This window comes from Caretta caretta, chromosome 5 (assembly GCF_965140235.1).
Source record: "Caretta caretta isolate rCarCar2 chromosome 5, rCarCar1.hap1, whole genome shotgun sequence".
In the NCBI taxonomy this organism is placed as follows: Eukaryota; Metazoa; Chordata; order Testudines; family Cheloniidae; genus Caretta; species Caretta caretta.
The window spans coordinates 46,029,472-46,052,152 of record NC_134210.1 but is presented as its reverse complement, the minus strand read 5'-3'; the positions used below and the strand labels follow the sequence as shown (position 1 = coordinate 46,052,152).

Sequence of the window (22,681 nt, the reverse complement as noted above, 5' to 3'; positions counted from 1 at the left end):
CCAACAATTCCCCTCCTTTAGGCACCTGCACTTTCCTGTTCAATGTGTAACCAGATGACTAAACAGTATTTCTTCTTATTGTACAACTAATGTGTCGCAGTTGCTATATCTTTTAGTGATCAACAGCAAAAGGTTCACTAATCATGATTTTCAAATAGTGTCTAAGCAGCCAACACCATGTGAGTTTCTAAAACTGCATCAAGGAAATACTTTGTTTATATGCCCTAGCAACTATGCCTTTTAACTACACATTTGATGTCTAGACCATTCTGCACCAATATTTAATTTACATCTATCTCCACCTACTGGAAGAAGAGCCCCTGAAAATGATAAAATTGTTTCTTGGCATACATTTCTCAGATCTGAGGAATTCCTACCCGAAGCTCATGCTGCTGAAGCTGTTGTACTGTTCTTGTGTGTACTCTGCCTGGATTTTATGGAAAACCAAATACCAATTTGGTCTCTTCCTCTGAGGTTTTAGCCTTAATGTCTCTGCCACTTTGAACACCTCAACCAAAATCTGGTTTAATACACAATGCTACAATACTGTGCTTTAGCTGATCTCAAATAAATGGCCTAATCCTGAAAGGTGCTGAGCACCCTCAACTCCCATAGCACTACCAGTCACCTTGCTTTAAGGGGAGAGCAGATTTCTGAAAAAGAAAGATAAAGTTGACTATAACAATTAACTGAACTGGGACTGTCTTGGAAAAAATTGTGAAGGGTCAGTTTTCTCTGCTTGCTAAAAACAGGTAAGCTGTTCATGTCCCAGACTGGTATTACCAACACTCAAGCAAGTAAAAATTCTTAAGGTGTTTTCCCCTGCCAAATCACCTTTCATTCAATTTCAGTAAACATGTAACATATAAGACATTTCCTCAAGAGTTCCACCGCTTCCTTATTTTTAAGACATATCAATGTTTACCATCCTTAACGACTTTAATATTAATGTCTGTGTCCCAATTGTAGGAAAGCTTAATAAATGTTTGTTTATTTTAAATGTATAGCTATGACAAAATAGAGCTCTTTAATGTCACATAGAGGCACTTCATGCCATATATTACAGCATAAAAAGCTATTGGCCAGCCAAAGAGATCCATCTCTGATCTCTCCCAGCTAAGAAGGCTGTAGGGGTAGCAGGTTCAGGTGGGTAGAGAGTCGGAAGAGTCTCTCATGTTGTTTCCTTTTGCTTATCTGAAGCAGTAGTGGTTAACTATTCTACAGACCTACTGCCTTGACTGCTCCTGCTGGTTAAGAATCCAAGAAAATTGTGACAAAAATACAAAAGAACAAGTAAAAGAAACATAGATGAACCAGGAAGAGCCAATATCCCACTTATTCCTTAGTAGACAGGGTGGCTTAGTAGTCTAGCATCAGGGTTCAAATATTTGGTGTCTCTAGAAATAAAATCCTGGCAGGGTCAACAGAGAACCTTGTCCTTCCAAGTTAAGTTGAATGGCATGCAATTCAATACAAAGGGTATTTCAGATAAAAACTTTCACACTAGAAGTCCTGATCCCATGTATTGTTACAAAACCACATGAGAGCATGCACAAAACCAGCCTCAGCATTACAAAAATGTGTATGGCCATGCTGAGAAAAGCAAAAATACGTATTAACGTCTCCCCCTCCTCCATGAAATGAACATAGGGTCAGTGCAGGATCAGTTCAGATGCTCATCCAACCCTTCTGATACCAAAACCAAACCCTACAACTAACAGACCCTGGCTCCTCTCTACCCGTGTTCTGCTAGGAGAAATGGGGGTGGCCAAAGCCTATGACCCTGCAGCATTTGCAAAGGCAGGCCCACTTCCTCCCCTCTAGTGTCCATATGGGGTCACTTAACCCTTTACCCGTCATCCGACATCATGTTTCCCCCCTCCTCAACACCCCTCTTAATAGTCCAGACTCCACTAGGGGTGGGAGGAGGAGTATTGCTGATGGCTCCAAAGCAACTGACTTTGTTCTCTTGCATGGTTGGCTGCTCAGTGTGCTGTCTGCATTCTCTCCTCCCTGCTCAATGACCAAGGGAATCAGGGTGTGCATCTGGAGAAGCCAGGCATTCAAAGCACAGTGCCTTCACTGGCTGCCAGGGAGACACACACTCAGCTACCCATCCCATCTAGATGCAGCCTGGACAGCAGCTTCTAGCAACCAGGAGGGGGGGAAGGCAGCTGCCTGTTAATTACATTAAGCCCCACAGTGTCCATGCCTGGTATGCCCTTTTTGCAAGTTAATTTAAATGTTTCTACATTTGGAGGAGGAGAAAAACGGCCTTTTCTTTGGTTATCTTCCATTGCCACTCAACTCTGCAATGTAGTTGCATAGCTCACAGCTCCCACACCATTGCATTTGCTCTGCTTCCTCTGATTTGCATTCTGAGGGATAGGCCCTGGGACACACATGGTGCTCCTGCACTGTGAGCATCAAGGATATGGAAGAAAGGAAGTACGAATGGGCAGAGAAGGCGGGGAGGGATTCAATGGAGGGAGACAGGAGAAACAACATTGGGGCCATTAGCAGTATTCTGAACTGGATGGTTGAGAGGTAGGAGCCTTCTTATCACAGCATTTCCAGAGGTTTGTGTACGTTCCCCTCACCTGACACAATGTGCTTCTATTCGTGCAGCACAGCACACTACTGGCCTCTGCATCATGTAAATTCAGTGGTTTCCATGGTTAAATTTGTGGTCTTGGTTTATTGATTTGTATCTCAGACAAACAGAGGCAGTCACACGTGAACAAAAAGCAATTGCAGACTAGTCTGCGGCCAGATCGTCAACCAGAAAAATTACTCAGAAAACGGTAAATTCTCATTAAACATTAATTTCCCACACCAGCCTCCACACTGCAGCATGAGGGCCCTGATATTTCTTAATAAGCAACCTGTTTGATGGTGAAGTTTCTTTTTCATGCTAATGCCAAACACCCATTTACTGCAATTAGTTTGAAAACAACCATTAAAATATTATCCAATGCCATGATGCTGAGAAGGGATAAAGCTCAATGGGAGCTGTGGGTACCCAGCAGCCCGGTAGCACCTAGGACCAGAACCCCACTGTTCTAGGTTCTGTACAATCAGAACAAAAAGAAGGTCCCTGCCTCAAGAGCTTACAATCTAAGTGTAAGACAAGAGAAAAACAGATGGATACAGACAGTTAGGGAAGTACAAGGAAACAATGAGACAGTATTGGCCAGTGTCACAGGCAGTGGTATCAGCATCCCAGGTTTTTTAATAGACATGATGCAAAAGAAGAATTTTAAGGCGGAATTTGCAGGAGGATAATGAGAGAGATGTATGGAGGTTTCTGAGGAGCTCCTCCCGAGTGTGAGGGGCAATATGGGAGAAAGCACAAAGGTGTCAGAAACTTTAACAAGTTTCAGATGAAGGCTGCCATCATGGGCTGATCAGAGGCAGGAGATGACATACTGATAGTGAATGTGAGATGGTAGGTAGAGTGGGGATAGGCTGTGACAGCTCTTGAAATCAAACATAAATAGCTTATATAAGTAGCCACTGGAGGGATGAGATTGTCAAAATGACGGGTTAGGAAAATGATGTTTGCAGCAGAATTCTGAATGGATATGAATAAGGAAAGATTGCATTTGTCAAGGCCCAAGAGAAGGACGTTGCAGTGACTGAGATGGGGTACTTTGTTGAGAGTTTTAGCTGTGTGAATGGATAGGAAAAGATAGGAAAATATCTAGGATGTTACACAGAAAGAATCAGCAAGATTTAGATATAGCATGAATATGAGGACCTAGAAAGAGGTCTGAGTCAAAGATGATGCCCAGAAAATTGTAGGATGGGAAGGGAAGGCAAGCTCAGGGGAGAGGGAAGGTCACATCATATTTTGTCAGTTTTCTCTTGGAAGAAATTGGCGAGAGACTGTGTGGAGAAAGAAATGGAGATAGGGGCATGGCTGAGTCTGAGGAGTGAGTCACAGATTGTGAAAAGGTGGCTGAAATTGAGGACATGGGATTTAATAAAGTTGGAGATGTAGAGTGGCTTAGCTAAGGAGATGGCAAAACTGAAGGAGGAAAGAATAAATTTGTACTGGAGGAAGTCAGTCTGGTCACAGGCTCTCCACCAAAAATACTCTACAATGTGAGAACAGAAGCAGCCAGAGCTCCAAGCCTACTAAGCCTGGCTTAGGTCACAAGTCAAACCTCTGCCTTCCTTAGTACCTGTGCCAAAACCTATCTGCTGTTGCCATGACTCTTCCACCCAAGAGCACAGCCAGCCAGAAAATGTAGCTATTTCTATGTAAAGTCATAAACAACACCTTTCTTTCCTTCCCAAGCTCAGCATATCACCCTGAGAGTGCTCTCCAGCTCTATACATATAGCTAACGAGCCTTGCACTGTAGTACCAGGCTCAGGATTTCAATCCAGGACTCCTGGTTGTTGGTATCTAATACTACTTTCAAAGTGCACAGTACTGTTTTCAAACCACAGATTCATAAGTACACAGGTTGCACTTAAAACGTATCTATCAGCTTGAAATTGTTTAGCAGCTTGAGATACATAATAGGGAGTATCAGTAAAAACAGCATTAGCTTTCAAACCCCCTAACAGCAGCCCTGTTTTAAAAAACTATATGAGTGAAACTTTTTTAGTAAAGTATTTAAATTGAACTGTAAAGCAAATTTTTAAAAAGATGTCTAGGGTGACTCGAGCATACATTTACATCCACAGAGAATAGCAACAAAAGAGCACAGGCTCTTGGTTTCTTGTCTAAATCTGCCCTCTCCATAGACTAAAAACTGTTCTAACCCTGACATTTTGGAATCTGGCTTCAATTAAATATTAAGTCTGCACTATACAGATTTATGAGCAAACTCAATACATAAGATTAAAGCATTTAAATATTTGTTAGTCATAGAAGAACAAAGTTCAAATTTGAGTTCTATAATTTTGTCAGCATAATCAAATCAAGCAACAATGATCTTCACTCCAAGACTAACCTGGCTACAAGATTAAGTAAATATTAATGATGATTTTTTTAAAAAAATCAGCTATTTACACCCTTATCCTAGTGTATTTGTCTAGCTGCCAGTCTCCAAGATACAGAGCACAGCATGTAATTCTGGAAAGTAAAAACTGATTCCCATTCTGAAGCTGAGTTTCCTCTGAAAAAGCCTTTTGTGTTCTTGTGATAATTTACAGCTTCAAGTTAACATCCAAATTACCTCTGCACATGTAGATTTGCAACAAGAAATGTACAGGCTAGTTGAAAACTTATCCTAATGTGTCTGTCTCCGTTACCATTTCATACAATATTTTTAATCTCCTTGTTAAAAAATTTGTTTATACAAATTTTTCTTCGTCAAATTTCTTTTTTGTTATCATTTGCCAACTTCGTGTCACCCTCCCATTGGGATGTCACAAACCAGAGATGAGGGTTATGAGGGAAACTTATGTACTACAGTCCATTCAGCAAGAGGACTACAAACAAAACTAGAAAGCTCAAAGCTACAATACTCTCACGCACCACAGCCAGGAAACCTGTGCACATACAATGAGCGCTCTGATTTAAGACTCTTTGATATAAGTCTATTTCAACCAAGAGTACTGCCTCATAGTTAATTGGGGGATTTTACCCTGATATCTGCCTGAAATCTCTGCCTGAATAACACTTGCTTATCAAACTCAAAATCTCTGGCTTCCAAAAGAAGCCTTAAGAAGTGGAAAAGGCCACTTCATTATTTAGATTGCTTCTACTCAGAAAATATACTGTAGTTTAACATCATCCATTCTATATCTGGATGATCTAAAAGCAAACACTCCACCCCACCTCAGAACACAAAAACAAAAAACTCTAGGTTGCTGCATAAAATTATCAGTACCCACAGAGCATAATGTATTTTTGTGAAACTGAATCTCTTGAAAAAGACATAGCAATGTTTTGCACATTAGTGTTGCAATCTTCCCCCTTCTCCTTTGGTTAAGAATTTTTTTTTTCCTGAAGACACAGAAACTGTGATAAACTTGTTACTCAGGATTTTGATACAGTTCAGTTGACGCAGGCTACCATTGTGGAAAAACAGCAATTTGATTAACAAACTTCAGCACTAATTTGTCACAGTGTGTGCTAGTCAGCATTTGGGGTAAGATCTGAACTGAAGCAGAACAGCCGTTTTTTGGTGACGTAAAGCAGATCCCCTGGCCTGACCTCAGAAAACAACCCCTTAGGAATGTAGTTACCCTGCTGTTTATTTGGATAAGTGGAGGCACACTATTTAATTCTGACAGAGTCTCCCATGCAGTTGCTGTTGTGCTATATTAAACACAGTGTATATTAACAAAGCCAATTTCCATTGCAAATCCTGAAACTATCTTCTCATTCCCTAAAGAAATTGTGAAAAATCTCTGAACTTGAGGAAACAGGAAATTAACCAGATGTGATCAGTGAGGTGGCAATGTAGCAAGTTCCCAAGGAACAGAGCTACACTACCGCATTATTTTAAAAGAGGAGAAAGAAAAAAGGGTAAGAATGTGTGAAGGGATCATTCGCCCATAAAAGCTTGGGGAGGTTCCATCAGCACTAATGGTATTGACTGCATTCATCCCCTGCATACCGATGGGAGATTAGATCTCTAGCCCCAAAGGTATTTAACCAACTAGAAAAAGTAAACTTGCCTCCATTACTCAATGTCACACTTGCACTCTGTCAAAACATAAATGGCACACATCTGGATGTTTTTCTGTCTAGAATACATGCACAAATCAGCAATCTCAATTTAGCCCCAAGAGACCACGCATCAGGACTTTTTTTCAGACACATTGGGTTTTCCCACATAAACAATGTCTGTGAAGGACTCCACCAACCTGCAATTAACAAGTTCTTCTGCTCCTGCTAATCACTCAGGTACTGAGCAGTCAACTGACAAAGAATCTGCAGTATAGCCTCCTGCTCAGCAGCTCTGGCTCTAGACAATACTTCCTCAATTATAATTTATAAATGATCTACTTATATTTAAAGCTGATTATATCAAAACTGTGTGGGGCTTTGAGACTGGTGAACCCAGTCACAGAAATCCAAATCTGAGAGGAAAAAGGTGGGGGAATTACTGGACAAAAACTTACAGTATTCCAAGCCCTGAATGAAGATTCTTAACAAGAAGAAACAAGCTAAATTATCTGGAGCACTGTGAAATAACCAGTCCCTCAGACTTTTGTGCACAGCAGATCTCTCTGAATCTAGAGATAAAACTAAGAAGGATCCTGCTATTGTTTGTATTTTAATTCTGTTCCAAATCCAGACTAAAGACTTTTGTGTAGATAGACCATTACAGCATTTCCCTGAAGGGGTCCACCATGTTCCATCAGCAAATTAAAGGGACTTGAAAAATGGTATTTCTTTCTGAAAATGCTGTAACTGTTACTGTAACCCACAGCCCCTACATTTATTGTAACTGACAGAGATTAGAGGGGGAAAATTATTCCCACTCTCCCACCCCCCGACACCACTGTGCGTATAGTCAGTGTCACCACTTTTGTTCCTGGTGCATACCTTCTCCAGGTCTGCAAGAAGGTGTTCACTGGTAACAGCAGCAGCAGAATTGAAACAAAGAGGACAGACAGCAAGAAGCAGGCAGGTATGTGGACACTGGACAGCAAGAAAGGGGAGAGTATGAGGCGCAGCAGTCCTGAACACCTTTGGTGATGTTAATCACCAAAAGACCCTTCTAAATATAAAATAGGGAAAGAAAAAGCCCATAACAATTTCAAAGAATCAGTCAATGTAAAAAAACCCCACATTGACAGTGTCCATTTAACTCATAAAGCTGAGCTCAGGCTTACAAAGGCAGAGTGGAGACTTAGAGGACTGTTGAAGGGGAAGCTGCTATACAAAATGCTACTCAGCTGCTATGCAAAATGCTACTCAGCAGATTAGTGGGAAGGAGAGACCCACTAATTAATTCCAGACTAGTGGAGTCACATGCAGATACAAATACATCTGGAACAGCTTCCACCTGAGACAAGAGACTGACATGTTTAAAATGGTGGCCAGGCAAATTCTCGAAACTGCTTAGACTGTTTACCTTTATAAAGTCCTTACCCCATGTGACTATCAGAAGAAAAAGAAATACCTTCACAGTTCCCTTCTTCAAAACAGACTGACCAAGAGAATAAACTCTCTTAACTTTCAGGCCTAACTAAGCTAATCCTTTTGTTCATGAAGGCTACCCCTTGATTGTGAATACGGCAAGTTTTTCTTTATTTAGAACCAAATCTGTGTAAGCTCACTAATCATTCAAAACAGAGCTAGGATGGGAGGAGGGGGGACAGATGTGGAAATGGTGTTGAGACTGCAGGGGTGTGTGTCTGAGAGATGGAAGAGAAGGCTAATAATCAGGATACAGTGTGCTACAATGAGAGTGAAATATGCACTGCCACTACTAAATTAAACTAAAGTAAATCAGAGTGCTTGTAATCCTCCATGGGGGTTGTTTTGACAGAATGACAGCAAGGCAGGTGCTGCCTGCATGGCTTTGGCTACTGGTACAATAACTCCTCATTTAACGTCCTCCCACTTAACGTTGTTTCGAAGTTACATCGCTGCTCCATTAGGGAACATGCTCGTGTAAAGTTGTGCAATGCTCCCTTATAACGTCATTTGGCTGCCTGCACAAGTTCCTCTTCTCCGCCTCCTTCCCCTCCCTCCCAGTGCTTCCCCCACCACCAAACAGCTGTTTGGCAGCACTTAGGACTTTCTGGGAGGAGGGGAAGAGGCAGGGATGCGGCATGCTCCGCAGAGGAGGTGGAGTGGGGGTGGGAAGAGGTGGGCCTGGAATGGAGCGGGGATGGGAAGAGGTGGGCCTGGAGCATCCCCCGGCAAAGTTGGTGCCTGTTCTTCTGGGGGGGGGGGGGGGAGCTGCTGCTGCGCAAGGTGCTTCCTAGCATCCTTGCCTGCAGCAGGCTGTGCATGTGTGGGGTGAGCCAGGGGCACCTCCCAACCACAGTACAGTATATAATGCCTTTTGTCTGCCTCCCAAAAATTTCCTTGGAACTTAACCCCCCACATTTACATTAAATCTTATGGGAAAATTGGATTCATTTAACATTATTTCACTTAAAGTTGCATTTTTCAGGAACATAACTACAACGTTAAGTGAGGAGTTACTGTACAATGTAACTCTCTTCTCTGTCACACTTGTTTCGTGGCCTGCAACCCATTCTTTTAACAATTAAAGGTGTGTGTAAGCACCCACTCTCCATCGCCTTTTAACACTGTGGTTAGACTCCCTGTTAGTTGAGGAGAAGAAAATTGGAAGCAAACTGATGATTTAAAAAAAGACCCAACCCCTCTCACGGGTTGCAGAAGTAAATGGGTGCATGGACCAGCCTTGCTGCGCTTCAGAATGGTTCAGTGACAGTAGTAGCCCTCCTGGTAGAGTCAAGATTAAACGTCACATCCATGAAAACTGAAGAGTTTACAAGATTTCAGCAATACAAAAAAAAATGTATTAAGTACGACTTGGGCGCTGTATAAATAATGATTAAGTACTCCCACCACTACTACTAATCTCCCCTCATTCATTCCAACCCTTCTCATGGGAGTGGAACCCTAAGGATTTAAACTTTCTCTTGCTTCACAAGTTCCTCTTGAGATCCTGACAACATAGGTATCTTACCCTCTTTCCCATGGAGAACCTGCTGGGATGCCTTTGAAGCTATCAACTTAGCTCCTTAATTAATAGGAGTTGTTGCTATTGAACAACTCAAAGCATTCCAGCTTTCCTCTTTCATAAGCTGACTATGCTGCCCCCACACCCCCAATCTTTTCAGCCCATGGCAACACAGGAAGGAATACAAGGAGAGGATAAGCTATTACCAGCAGGACAGTGGGGTGGGAGGAGGTATTGTTTCATGATCTCTGTGTGTATATAAAGTCTGCTGCAGTTTCCACGGTATACATCTGATGAAGTGAGCTGTAGCTCACGAAAGCTCATGCTCAAATAAATTGGTTAGTCTCTAAGGTGCTACAAGTACTCCTTTTCTTTTTGCGAATACAGACTAACACGGCTGTTACTCTGAAAGGAGAGGATTGTGATCCACATCTCCTGCACAACAGACACAACCACTAATCTAGCCACCAGTCTCAATTTTAGATTAGTTTTCACTCTGGCCTACTGGGGCAAAATGGAGCATTCAATATTTTTGAAGATTAAGAAGCCTTGAGAATAAGTAGAGTGCTGTCTGCTGCCATTAAGTACTATTTTGCCATAAAATCTGTGATAAATTAGTAACTAAACATTCAGTTTCTACTGTGGATGATAGATTCAGGATGTTCTTTAGTTATGAGTGGAAATACAGGACCTATGGCTCTCTGACCACAAGTCAACCTGAATTATTCTGTCCATAGAAGCAAAGGAAAGCAACAACGGATGTTTCACAACACTAGATATAACCCTTCCCACCACTGCAACCCTGGTGCATGCCAGCCCCCTTACTAGTATATACAAGTTGTATCCTGCTCATTTGAAAAGTGAAAAGCACATGCCCGTCATGCTAGTTAGGGATGGCTAAATCAACATGTAGATTTTCTTAAAAAATCTAGAAGGCCTATGGGTTGGTTCTCTATTGTGAAATGGCCCTGTGACACAGCACCAGTATTGTAAAGTGGGTCCAAACAGAACCCCAGGAGTATTCTATTCCTCCGCTATAAGGTTCCTTCACTGGTCCACAACTCCTGGAGTAGCTCTTCTTCAGACCACCTTCCAGCCACAGAGCGGGGTGGGAGGAGAGACAGACAGAAGGAGGGAGTACGGTTAGGGGAAGCAGAGTGTAAGCTGTACCAGCTAAGGCTGCTTTACCAGACATCAAAGAGTGAGGGCCCAGAGTATGAGAAGAATAAAGGGGTGGCTCAAAGCCCCATTGTTTCCTCCCACTGCCACTTGCATTTCCTATACCAAGAGCAAGAACAAAGCAACTAACTGACAGTCAGGCCCTCAGAGTTAACAGAGATGCTTTAAACTATTTCTTGTTTTTAATTTCAATGAAATATCTTCAGTGGTTATAAACTACATTTATAGTTTTTTATAAATATATATATACTATATTTATAGTTTAAATAGTCCCCTACAGTGTTTGCACCCTACATGTTACAATAGGTTAGACTATGGTTACGTCTACGCAGCAACTAAACATCTGCGGCTGGCCCAGGTCAGCTGTCTCAGGCTTGCAGGACTCAGTCTCTGGTGCTGTAAAATTGCTGTGTAGACATTTGGGCTCAGCCTGGAGACTGAATGTCTACACTGCAATGTTAGCCCTACCGCCCAATTCCCATGAGCCTGAGTCAGTTGACCGGGGCCAACCGCGGCCATGCCATGGATCTTTTATTCCAGCGTAGACGTAACCCTATGAGATCTGGAAGTGAAATTCACTATTCTATTATCCTTGTCCTAATGTTTAAAACAGGGCAGTCAGAACTGTATTACCAAAAATCTTAGAAGAAAAAACAAGGGTTTTAAAAAGTGCCCCATTACCCCTTTAGCTTGGCTATTGGAGACTTTCAGCACAGTTAATGGATTCTGGTATTCATGCGCGGCAAGATAAAATGTTATTCAATGGAAAAAAAAAAATCACTCAATGCAACCCTATTAAAGAGCCTAGAGCTATTCTATAATTTATAAACTACATTTCCTAGGAGTGAAAACAAAATAATATCACTGCCAAACCTAATCAGTGAAGACTGAAAGTGTATAATCTGCTGGGTCTCCAGTGACACAGCAAGAGTCACTATGACCCCAATAAAGGATTAGTGTGTTCATACAGGCATATCTTGGCAACATCTGAAATGAACTGACCGTGAAATCTAGCCTAACAGAAGTGATGTCTTTGAAATAAAAACTCATGAGCTGTAATAGCACCAGTTCTAGTATGTCTAGGAATGTCCTGGTACCCTGGGTGGTTTTACTGTTTCTTTTATCCAAGTTATTTTGAACCCCTTTAGATTCTGGCCACCTGAAGGACCTGTCAGCCAGCTGAGCTTGTGACACTCACAACAGGTACTTATCGGACCCTCAGCCTTGCACATGTTGCCACATTTCCTCCTGCACTCCAGAATACACCTAGGCATTGGGCCCCATCACATGAGACATCAAGCCAGCTCTCTCCCAAATTCAGATCCATTTGCCATTAGAGCTCACTCTGACTCCATGCTATGCTGTGATGAGAACAACATTCAAGGAGCTCAGCCGCATCAAAAGCCAAGTGGCTACTGGCCCAGCAGCAAGGCTTCTCACCTCCCTGGAAAATACCAGATTGTGGCTGGGTACAGATGGACTAAAGAGCCTTTGTTCCTGACTAATGGGGGTGGGGGAAAGGAAGCAGACTCAGAAAGAACTGCTACAGCAGATGGAGTGGGGAGTGAATGAGTGTGGCAGAGAGAGTGGTGGGGAGGCAGATGGGGAGAGCAGAGGAGAGGGTGAGTGTCATAAGAAAGAGAAGAAATAAGAAAAGGAGCAGAGAGGAGTGATAGAAGAAGAGACAAGAGCAAGGAAAAAGAGGCAGTACTTAGAGCAGGGGGTTTACATATTTTATATATATGATACACAATCACAAATAAAGATGATGGGTCTGCAAATAGAGTGTAAAAATACTGTAAAAAGGCTGCGACAGAGAAAAAGCCAGAAGGATGCAGAACGGTATATTATTTTTTTTCCCCCAGCCAGTCCTGTATTGCACCATGTCCTAGTTTTATTCTTGAAAAGGAAGCGAGGGGAGTGTTGGGCACCCTTTTCTTTCTCTCTCCTCCTGCCCCACAAATTCAGTTGTCAACCCCCGCCTCCCCTCTACACCACCGTGCCATTTGCCCAAACTCATATTTTGGTTTGGATACCTCCCTGTTATTTCAATTTGTCATCATTCATCACTTAAATGGAAAGATGCACAATGACCACAAATTCTACTTTTGTAAAAACTTGAATTCATATAAAAATATAATATGAACAAGCAACATACATCCCTAATATGAGAAACGTTCATTATATTACACCAGATCATGTACAACATGGTCCAAACAAACTCTGCATAACTGTTTCTTATAGGGATATATTTATACAATGTTTCTTTTAAAGTCAGTCATACTGTACCTTTACTTCACTGGCTGTTCAGCATGTTATATACTTAACGTTAGCACAGCTTTCCTTCTTTGGCATATTCCCCCTCTCCTTCCTCTACACAGTGGTCCCCTGAGTCTGAACTTTCAGCAGCCAAGTACGTATTAGCTGTCACACTGGCATTTGGCCATGTAAGTTAGAGGAAGTCTTATACCCCACTATTCAGAATGCTGTAGAAGGTAAGGCTCTGTCAGGATTTCCACTATAACACCTCCCCACCACACACACACACACATTTTGTTTGTTTGTTTTTTGAAGAATTTAGAACACTGACATTAGACAAAACATTGTAGGTTGAATATTAGAAGGAAACACACTTGTCCGTAAAAACAAATAGAGGTTTACTGGGTTTGGTTACCATACTGCATCCACTTAACTGAATTGCTGCTTCTGTTTCAACACACTGCATCTTTTTCTCCACCCCATTTGTCTAGCATCTGCCTCAATTAGTCCACAAGCAGCAAGACTCCAGGCAAATCCATGCCATAGCTTACCTCCCTGCTCCCTAGCATGTCCCTATTTTCCCCAGCAGAGTCTGCCTCCTTATTTTCCACCTCCACTTACAACTTCTGATCACTCCGGGCTACCCAGCACTATAATTCCAAAATCCTCCTTCCCTTAGATTCTCGTTAGCAATTTCCATCATGCATTGCACAGCTCCACAGCAAGTTCTAATAGCCCCACTCTATTACAAGACCCTATTTCCTCCAGTTTACCTCCCAACCCCAAAGGACACTCCAGTATATTTCCACCCCCTCTGTTTATCCCCGTCTCAGCAGCAAGTTCTGACTGACCCCCTGCTTTCTTCTCAACTTTCTCAGCAATTCCCAGTTCCCACCCTGTATCCCAGCAGTTCTCAATCACACCTCCCCACCACACCACAATTCCCAAAGAACTAGCCAGTTCTGCTCCTCCTACATCTGGATTCTGTCACTCACTACATGCAATTCCAGATTCATCCTTAGCTCCCAGCCACAAATAGTCCACATCTCACACACACAAATGCATGGAGTTCAGCTTGCTTCCTCTTCCCCTGGGAATGATCTTCCTAACGGGAATGAGGGCAGAAACTGTAGGGCTTAAGTCCCACTTCAAGTCAGTCACCCAAACATGCTCACACAAACTCCTCCAGCACTGTAGGGTTCTGGTTGCTCAGGCAAGTCGCAGGTGGGTTTGTCACATTAAAGAGTGCTAGAAAATGACAGGCAGTGAGAAAAAATTTTGGAGAGTGGCTACATTTTGGGGCCTATAAAATTTCAAGTTGTCCATGTAAATGGAGAAACAATTAAGCTCTTTGTTACAGGAAACGCCAATGTTAATTATCCATAACACATCATATACATTTATGGCACTATATAAACAATAAAAATAGCTTGGATATCAAAGATAGAAGACAGTACTTTGGTGCTCATAAACTGTTCAGTGTGGACTGAGGTGGTTAGGGGAGTGTCACAGCTTTTTATGCATTCATCCATACATATGACATATTGATTGTCCTTGGCCAGATTATTTTATGTTTCAGTATCATAAATAGCGTTAGCAGCTTCTCTCTAATCTGTTTAATTCTGAACTTTGATCTCCTCTCTTTATCCTGACTGCACCTTCCTTCCTCCTTCCCAACCTGTTTTCTGTCATCAAGCACATTTCATCAACTGACTGCACATTTATTCCTCCAAACCGCTGATCTGTCATGAGAATGTAATAGTGACCCTTGTGGCATTCCCCATACCACCTCAAGTCCACCCTGAACTCTGTGTGTGTGTGCGCATTATACATATATATAAACATACATATGTATCTCACACACACTATGAATTTTAGTGCCAGATTAACAACACCGGATCAGTTTCCACTGTTGTTAACCTGGCACTAAAATTCAAGCACATTTAGTACTTATGTTTTTTTGAAATGTTTATTATATTGTATTTATTTAATAAGCCAGTTTGGCAAGAATTTAAATTAACTTCAATATTAATATTATATTAAATATTTTGAAAGAGGGAACATATTTAAGTCTGAAACTTTCCTGAGGTAACAAGAAGAGATGCTAAAAGATTGTCTCTTTTTCTATAAGAGATACACAAAACAAAAATAAGAGATACACAAAACAAAAATAAATGATGTCTATAAGCTTTCAACAAAAACCAACATATTACATCACCTGCACTAAAAGTTATTTTAATACTATCCTTTTCGGCAGCAGTGATTATGCTGTAATGCACAGCTGGATTCAAATGTGGGTTAGAGAGTTTTTGAAGGGATGATCTTATTTGATTGCTCTTAATTGCCTGTGTCACTAGTTTACTGGATTTTCTTGTTCGATAGTTTAAAAGCTGGGTAACATGTTGGACTTCACAGATGTACGCCTGCATTCTTGAAGTCCACAGCAGCAATCTGTGAGACAGAATTTGTATAGCTACAACAAACAACTAGTTTACATCCTGACTACATCAGCTAAAAACAGCCATGCTTTGGAAAAAATGGAGCCTTGACAGATGCTTGCTAAGGAAACTGGAACTGATATAGCAAAGCTTGTGGGTGGAGGGCACCCAACTGTGCTGTCATGACATATTAAAATGGATGATAGAGAGCTGCTACTAAAATAATCAGAGATGGGATTATTGTACCAAGATGCAGCAAATACGAACAACTGAAAAAATAGAGTTTTTCCTCTTAAGAGAAATCCAGAGAGGCACAAATTTGCCCTAAATCACTGTTATTAACAAAAGATTAGATCAGAAGTTCCCAAACTTGGCTCTGGAGAGCCTTTCAATCATGGTCTGTGGAAGACAGGGCAGCCCCATGTGGAGGGAACAGGAGGAGCACCATGGAGAAACTGCTGGAAAAGAGGATAGGATTAGGAGGGACACTGAAGGGGACAAGGGGGATGGAACATGGTGGGGCCTTGTGATGGAGGAGTGGGATCCTGGAAAGGGCTTCAGGTGGGAGGAGGCCAGGTCACCTGACGAACAATTGTTTGAAGCAAACTGAGATTTAGCTTTTTTTTAGAATTGATTCCAAGTGTGTACTGAATATCACTGGGGAAAACTGATGTTCATTGTGGAGGGGAAATCAATCCTCTGGGAGTGGAGATCTTTTTGATTTGTCCTGCGGTGAGGGAAACTGTGAGGATGGTGAGGAACTGATGGTAAACTGCAAACCTGTTAACGGCTTGGTAAATGGAGAACTGTGATCACTACTACTGACAGGCTGAGAATGTGCACATCCTCTTATATTTAGGTTACCCCATCTGCCCCATGCCACCTGGGCCTGCTTGTTTAGTTCAGCACCTGTTATTGTCTTGTGTCATAAATATAAAGGGAAGGGTAAACACTTTTAAAATCCCTCCTGGCCAGAGGAAAAACCCTTTCACCTGTAAAGGGTTAAGAAGCTAGGATAAACACCCTGGCACCTGACCAAAATGACCAATGAGGAGACAAGATACTTTCAAAAGCTGGAGGGTGGAAGAAACAAAGGCTCCCTCTGTCTGTGTGATGCTTTTGCTAGGAACAGAACAGGAACGGGGTCTTAGAACTTAGTAAATAATCTAGCTAGATATGTGTTAGATTGTGGTTCCTTTAAATGGCTGAGAAAATAAGCTATGCTGAATGGGATGTAGATTCCTATTTTTGTGTCTTTTTGTCACTTAAGGTTTTGCCTAGAGGGATTCTCTATGTTTTGAATCTGATCACCCTGTAAGGTATTTACCATCCTGATTTTACAGAGGTGATTCTTTTTACTTTTTCTTCTATTAAAATTCTTTTTTTAAGAATCTGAAAGTTTTTTCATTGTTCTTAAGATCCAAGGGTTTGGGTCTGTGTTCACCTATGCAAATTGGTGAGGATTTTTATCAAACCTTCCCCAGGAAAGGGGGTGTAAGGTAAGGGAGGATTTTGGGGGGGAAAGACGTTTCCAAATGGACTCTTTCCCAGTAATATACTGGGTTAGAAGTTTGGTGATGGTAGCGATAAAGTCCAAGGGCAAAAGGCAAAATAGTTTGTACCCTGGGGAAATTTTAACCTAAGCTGGTAAAAGTAAGCTTAGGAGGTTTTCATGCAGGTCCCCACATGTGTACCCTAGAGTTCAGAGTGGGGAAGGAACCTTGACATCTTGTCTTCTAGGTGCTAAGCTCTTTGAGACAGGGACTATCATTTATTATATGTTTGTACAATGCCAAACACAATCGTAGTCCCCACCTGATTGTGGGCTTTAGCAGCTAACGCAATGTGTTAACTAATAAATATGGGGTGAAATTGGTTTTGAATGTAATAGTGTGGAGAACAGATTTTGAAGAATGGGGGTCCCAGTTTGGCAGCAGGGGAGGAGGACAAGGAAAGGTAGTCCCGAAGATGGCTCCCTAAAAAAAAAAAAAAAAAATAGTCCACACTATGAAAAGGTTTTAGGACCTGTGGGCTACATCTTCCATTTAACAGGCCTGGCTGGTAATATATTATTGTTTCAGCAAAGAAAGGCAAATTAAATCAAATAATTCAAATTCAAATTAAACTGCCTTTCCAAAATATTAAGAAACATTTTATTTTGTTTGTAAAGCTCTGTCAGAGTTACATTGTGCTGTTCCCCATACGGAAACAGTCTGGCCTGCTGATGTCTCAGAGTTCAGATAATGTCAAGTTATTCACACTGCTAATCTGGTCCCATTGTTCTGACATGTGGATAGGGTGTCACTGAAGGTCTCTTCTGAGAAGTCCCAGCCCACACATTCATAAGCCAGTCTGAAATCACTAGGGCAGATAACTGTTCAGCAAAATTCATATAAATGAAGGACAGCACCTGCCTAGCATTCAAACTCAGATATTTACTATCTATTTAGAGCCTACGGTTCACTTTTTTTTTTTAAATACCAATAAGGCTGATTTAAAAAAAAGTTTATAATGACCAATCCCATAATGAAACTAAATTGTACCAGAGATTGAAGTCTGATGTCACTGTCAGAAGCTCTGCTTTTTAAAACTAATTTACAGTGTCAATCAGGACACAAGAATAAGGACTAAACATGAATGCCAGGATTGGAAGTTTATTTATTAATACAATCTACTTAGATTGTAAACTCTTTCGGCAGGGATTAGTTTTTCTTTAAGGGCCTATACACTGCTTAACACACTGGGATCTCAAGTCCTGATTGGGGCCTCTAAGCACTACAAATAAATAAATGATGATAATATGCACATATGACTCATGGACTGTTGATAATTAACTACCTGCAGCTTGATAGTTACTATGACAATCTACCGGGAATTATTTGCTTATCAATTACTACATGTATTTTAGAATAGTGTATCATTTTCCCCTAGCATTCAAAGTGATTCAGTTGCCTTAAAAACAGATTGCATGCTTCACAAAGACAATCAAATGAATGCTTGTCCAGTCTCCTAGATGCTAGGCGATAATTATTTATCTAATGATATGGTTCCACTCTTTGGAGCAGATGACAGATTCGTTTCTTGATGGCATGATATGTTTACAAAATTAAGACTGCCAATTAATATTTCTGCACTTCCACAATAAAAGGAATTACAGTCTTAAAAGTGAGTGCTGAAAGACTTACTCCACTACAAAAAAATTCCAAGATTTTGGAAGGGCCTTTTTAAAGGAGCAGATTTTTTTCTATTAAGCTTTATACTTCTAATTGTCTATAACAAACAAAAACTCTGTCAACTAGCTATGTGTGTGGCTCCCACTGACCTAAACAGGAGTTCCACACATTTGTCCAAGGGCAGAAGTTGAACCAATGCCATAACAGAAGAGATGGATTTTTATAATCTACAATTTCACCTCAGACAACTCCCAGGTCACAACCTAAGACGCTAGACAGAAATGATACATCCGGTGCCCATTACTGGGTATTTTTCATGATGAATTCCAGGAATAGATTAACTTGCAGAATGTTTTTAATTACATTTAGTCCTTGTAGCAAAGATATAGAGATTTTAAATGTCATTAAGTCTGCTAGATCCTTAGTTCCTGTAAATGCTTGTGCTGTGGTTGGAGCCTGAAGTAAGAGCATCACATCTTTGAAGAAAAGATGTACTACATAACTGCAAATATGTCTCACACACAGAGAAAAGCAAAGCCACTTCATGAATGTTATTCCCCCTGCTTATTTACAGAATCACATTTGAAAGATCAGAAAACTTAAGACAAGGAGTCAGGACCACACATGGCTGTCCTTTACGAGCTTTGAAAGCCGCAGCATTACTCTAGATGTGGGAAAATTGTTATAATTCTGTTACTTAAAGTTCAACCATGCTGACAGCTGTCCTTCTTGAACCATTTTGTTAAATGTTTTCCAAAATCAGGAATTGAGAAAATTAAACCTCAGACAAGTCATCAGGAAAACATTTTCAGCTGTCCAGATACAGCAACACTGTCGGCACAAAGCAGCAATGCATTCAGTAAAATTAGTCTTGACAGAACAAGTCACTAGCCACAAGATGACTGGCTGCAAATAATTATATGGGCCTTTACCATAGCAAGTTTAAATAATGTGACCTTTCAATTACCCTGGTTCACACTACATAGATTTATCTACACTATAAGAAGGAAGTGCTTCCATTGACAGCACTTCTCAAAAAGAGGGACTGACATCTTCCCTAACACATGAGAAATGCTCTACACATCAGATAGCTCAATTCTTGAGACCATAATTCTTCCTAAAGGCACAGCTAGTTCAATTATAAAACATACAATTCTTTTTCTTATATTCTCTTTTCAGAGGCAAGTAGAACCAGTCTCCAGTCCGGAACAGTCTTTCTAGATACAGGAATCTGCCTCCTACTAATTCTGAAATTAGAATCTTTATAAATATTCACCTCATTTTAAAAAGAGGTGAATATCAGTCCAGCAACTTGACAGTTGACCTGCTAATTTCTGAAATAAGTGGCAATTTAAAAAGGTGAAAAGCTAAAATGTACGAGATGATATGGCTCTGACATTCAGATCTGTATATTTTTCACATTTGTGATGGTGAATTTCCAACACAGAGTAGTCAGACCAAAAAGGTGTAGTTTTTATTTTTTAAAAATCCCTTTGCTAGTTGTATGCCACCATCTAAACAGGTGAATCGAGAGCCAATTTAGGGCTCTATTGTGCCTTGAGGTCACAGCCTTACACTGGGGGTCGTGTGAAGCAAGCATGATGCCTTTATTTTGGATCTCCAGGGAGTGCAGGGGGAGCCACCACCCTATTTCAGGGTGCAATGCACGCTGCACTTGTACTCAGATATCTCTGCTGGCTGCTTCCAGGCCTGGTCTTCTTCTCACCCCATTTTGGGGACTCATGAGTCCTAGCTAGGTTTAAAGAATCTTGGAGCTCCTTTGCATGCAGCCAGGGGAAGGCTCTTTACACACTCCCATGTACCCACCCTGCTACTAGGCACAAAGTAGCCTGCAACTGAACACAAAATATAATGAATTTTAGAAACGATTAAGCTTGCATTCTTGCGTCTCCTCTTACCATGCAGCCAACAGGACACTGCTTGGCTACAGAAGCATTTACTACCTTCAGGCAAACTGGGCTGCCTAAAATGAGACTCAATTTGAAATGCCAACCTGCTTTTGAACAAAACCTTTTTCTATGGTTTGAACATATCTGGTTCAGAGCACAGCCCAGAGGGCGAAGAAAAGACGTCTGTACATATCCTATTTCCTGCTGCCACCCTGGTGACTCCCAAGTAGATCCATGAAGATCTTTATAGTTATAGCTGAAGAAAATCCTCTGTTCTGAAATGATCAGAGCAGAGTGTATAATACAAAAACTTTCACATGATAGTGGTTTTTTACACTGCTTATTAATGAAAGCTCCCAGAACTACTAGCTAACATCCATTGGAAAGGGAGGAACTTAGCATTCATTTTTTGATCTCACTGCACAGAATTTTTGTTAAGCTCCAGGAAATATGCAATAAAACTGAACAATATCTGACCAAATTTCTCAGGACACTTAGAAATGACAAGTCACCAGAAGCCAATTCATTTGTTCAGTTCAAATGACTGTCACTTAGGCAGTGAAAAGGTAAAATTACCTCTTCAAAAGCAACTGAACTCCCTGATGAGTGAGAAAGGGTCTTATTTAGCGAGCACCGTGGGTCAAACTGTGTTCTTGGATAAGTGCATGGAATGGGAACTGTGCATGCAAATATAGCCCTATGATTGGGATTTACTCTCACCACGACCCCGAAGTGTGAGAGACAGACACAGAGAACCGCCTTCAGAACTAATGGAAAAATCATTAAGGTAGCGAGAGACAGACACACTATTGTTGGTGCCAGCGTTTGCTAACAATACAAAGCAAAGCTAAGGAGAGCTTCCTTGTTACTGAAACACACTTTTCAAACGGAAGAAAGACTTGCACAGCAACATAGGAAACTTTGGTCTTGGCACAGCGCAATCCTTAATCCTCCTGCCAGTGTCAATGTATTACATGATGATTAGCTATTCAAACAAGACAAATTCCTAAACACTGGCATATGGGAGAGATATGTATAAAATCGTTGGGGAAGTTTTCAGTTGCTGTCACATCACACTTACCTGCAATCCCTTGTAGCAGCCCACAGACATTAAAAATACTTTTTTTCATTATACTCTGCACACACATAGTAAAGACAGACACAAATGCCACAGCACAGAGAATCATGATCCCCACAGCTAGGAAAATAGCGGTAGCCTGCCAGAACCCACTGGCAATCTCATTAAAGTTCTCTGCATAGGGCCCACAAAGTGTGTCTCGTCTGGAAACCTGCATGTGGGAGATTCTGGTACAACGCCCATAGATGCCCAAAGTTGGATGGTAAGGGTCCTGTGAGCCTCCTGTCCTGTTGTCCATATCTTCGGAACTCACAGGCTTGGCTTTGCCAATTAGCCAATCTGCACTCATGAAAGCTATGAGCTCTGCAAAAGCCACGACAATACTCAGGAGTGTCCACAGCATTGAGCGACAAGTTACAATGACATGACACATATTGCTGTCCAGTGCTTATGGTCAATGCAGTTTGAGAGTCTGAAACCCAAAACAAAGGGGAAAAAATTAAATTAAAAAAAGAAAAAATATCCACAAAAAATGCTGCTTCAGTTCTGCTCTTTCAGCTGTTTCACAATAGCAGGGAAGGAGAAGCAGTTAGCTGCCCAAAGTTTTGCAAGCAGTCCAGTCATTTGTTCTTAGTGTTTAGCTTCTCCTTTGGTTGTTGAGTACTGAAGTATGTGTTTCTGTGTTAATATTCATACTGGCACATGACGTTACAATAGTGTGGGGGAGGGCCCAAGGACTGCCCACTGCTTTTACATCACACACCTAGAGGAGAGAAAGAAGATGAAAATGTTAGCAGAGAGGAAAAAAAAAAAGCTCGACTCTACCCCCGCAGCTTCAGAGAACAATCCAATGTTTTGCAAAGATCTAAATCAACATGTGAAAGTTCTAACAAGGGCCTGTCAAATACAGCCTCCTGGAAACTTCCCAGCTTAGACTCAATGGAGTGATTAATCTCCTGCTGCACTGCTGTACTTACAGTATCTGTTTTGTCCCATCCTACTTGCAGCTA

General features: G+C 41.3%; 1 protein-coding gene across 11 annotated transcripts in view; it reads right to left on the bottom strand.

Moving 5' to 3' along the window:
- Nucleotides 1-22,681, bottom strand: part of LHFPL2 (LHFPL tetraspan subfamily member 2) — a 193,145-nt gene that overhangs the window by 8,901 nt on the left and 161,563 nt on the right. For all 11 annotated transcript variants that reach the window (XM_048851154.2, XM_048851150.2, XM_075128515.1 and 8 more), the window contains one exon: nucleotides 21,675-22,434. In XM_048851154.2, coding sequence (XP_048707111.1) covers nucleotides 21,675-22,104 — 430 coding nt within the window. In that variant the 5' untranslated portion in view covers nucleotides 22,105-22,434. The remainder of the gene's footprint in view (nucleotides 1-21,674; nucleotides 22,435-22,681) is intronic.